Source organism: Miscanthus floridulus, chromosome 6 (assembly GCF_019320115.1).
Source record: "Miscanthus floridulus cultivar M001 chromosome 6, ASM1932011v1, whole genome shotgun sequence".
NCBI classification, from domain to species: Eukaryota; Viridiplantae; Streptophyta; class Magnoliopsida; order Poales; family Poaceae; genus Miscanthus; species Miscanthus floridulus.
Window position 1 is genome coordinate 8,823,294 of NC_089585.1, and position 1,883 is coordinate 8,825,176.

Below are 1,883 nucleotides of genomic sequence, written 5' to 3' on the forward strand. Positions count from 1 at the left end.
GCCGGAACCAACGGCCGGCGGGCGGTCTCGGCTCCTAGCTAGCTGCTTGACTAGGGCTCGCTTGTCCCGTCGAAACTTCCAAAAGTTGGTCACGCCATTCGACACGTGCAGACGCATCTGAGAATCGAACGAACCTTCTGCGTGCGCTAGATGCCCCTGTGTGAAAGATCCATGAAGAAGCCTGGCTACTAGTCTGCTCGCTCAGTTCGCTTCAGAGACTTGAGCTCTCATCGCCTCATCATCAGCTAGCAGCAGTCCACAGACGACGATGTGCCAGCGTCGTCCGGGCGCTAGTATAAATTGCCGAGCTTGACGGGCCGGGCTAGATGGAATATATCTATCCCGTCACACGCAGCGCCACGGCAGCTATCTAGCAGCAGCAGCTGGTTCGCTCCACAGTCGCCGGTGTGCCGTGTGCGTGCGTCTACTCTACATGGCGGCGTCGCTAGGACTCGCCCACGAGGCGTGCTACGCCGCCTACCCGCCGGCCGACGCTGCCTGCTCGTACTTCCCATCACCACCACCACCACCCGGCGACCTCGTGGCGGAGTTCCCGCCGCCGGCCGCCACGGCCATGGTTGATGACTACTACTTCCAGTTCGGCCAGGAGATGGGCGGCGCTCGCGCTCCAGGCTGCGGCGGCTATAATTGCTCGCCGCCGGCACCGGTGCTCGACAATGGCATGAGCCTGCTGTAAGTTTCCGTACGTGGATACCTGTACATACGTACGTACATGTAGCTTGATTGCGTGCAATGTGCGCTGTCGCCGTCACACGTTGTGGCTATGCTCATCGCATCAGTTGCGTGGCTGAATTGATCGGATTCAGGAGCTATGCCGGCGTCGAGGGCGACGGGAGGAGGCCGATGAGCGGACCAGCTGGCACCGGGAGCGGCGGCCGGCGGCCGGCGTCACGGATCGGGTTCCGGACGATGTCGGAGTTGGACGTGCTGGACGACGGCTTCAAGTGGCGCAAGTACGGCAAGAAGGCGGTCAAGAGCAGCCCCAACCCGAGGTACGATACAATACAACACTAGGCGCCGCCGCCAACTCCGAACACTTCAATTCCATGGTCACGTTCATGCTGTCATGCATGACGTGCTGATCGCCGCCGCCGCGCCGTGCGTGCAGGAACTACTACCGGTGCTCGGCGGAGGGCTGCGGCGTGAAGAAGCGCGTGGAGCGGGACAGCGACGACCCGCGCTACGTCGTCACCACCTACGACGGCGTCCACAACCACGCCGCGCCGGGCGCCACCTACCTCTGCCCGCCGCCGCGGCGCGGCGCAACCGCAACGCCCTGCTTCTCGCCTCCACGCTCGGCGTCGGCGTTGGCGCCTCTGGTGGTAGCACCCAGCTGGAGCCCCGCTTTTGACGCGTGGGAGGCGCAGCTGAACGCCGCGGCGGCTCACTCGTCGGAGTCGTCGTACTGATCCATCATCGATCAGTTACACGCACGGACGGATCATGTAGGCCTTATAACCCGTATTTTCAGGTTGCTTTTTCAGCCGGAATAGGGTTTTCTCTTACACCAAATCAGTCGAAACGTTTTCAGCAAAGCGAACACGGCCGTAGCTAGAATGTTCACCTTTGATTCAATAATACAGGTTCACGTATATATCTTTTTTCCTGTACTGAATATCAAGCTGCCAGACTTTGCTAGCAAAAAAAAAAAATCTATGATCTATAAGATTATAAGTGTGAGATGAAGAGAACGAGGTACCCATCCCAGGGCCTCGGTTACGTGTTAAATAGGCTGGGGAACAGCCCCAACGATGGCATATACATCGGGTGAATACAACAAGAACACATCCATAAGCTACAAATAAGGATCTAGCAAACTAACTATGGCACACATGCGGCTAAGCCTATAGCAGCGCATGACG

The 1,883-nt window shown here is 58.7% G+C and overlaps 1 protein-coding gene across 1 annotated transcript; it reads left to right on the forward strand.

Moving 5' to 3' along the window:
- Window positions 1–304: 304 nt before the first annotated feature.
- LOC136457568 (probable WRKY transcription factor 50) lies at window positions 305–1,612 on the forward strand. Its single transcript, XM_066457602.1, has 3 exons — window positions 305–693; window positions 828–1,013; window positions 1,130–1,612. The coding sequence occupies exons 1-3, from the start codon at window positions 434–436 to the stop codon at window positions 1,428–1,430; spliced, it is 747 nt and encodes a 248-aa protein (XP_066313699.1). The 5' UTR covers window positions 305–433; the 3' UTR covers window positions 1,431–1,612.
- Window positions 1,613–1,883: the final 271 nt, after the last annotated feature.

Excerpts from the sequence above, each read along its gene's own strand:
- LOC136457568 (XM_066457602.1), top strand. The coding sequence starts at position 434 with ATGGCGGCGTCGCTAGGACTCGCCCACGAGGCGTGCTACGCCGCCTAC. Across the intron at positions 694-827 it reads GACAATGGCATGAGCCTGCT|GAGCTATGCCGGCGTCGAGG; the intron begins GTAAGTTTCCGT and ends GATCGGATTCAG. Across the intron at positions 1,014-1,129 it reads AAGAGCAGCCCCAACCCGAG|GAACTACTACCGGTGCTCGG; the intron begins GTACGATACAAT and ends CCGTGCGTGCAG.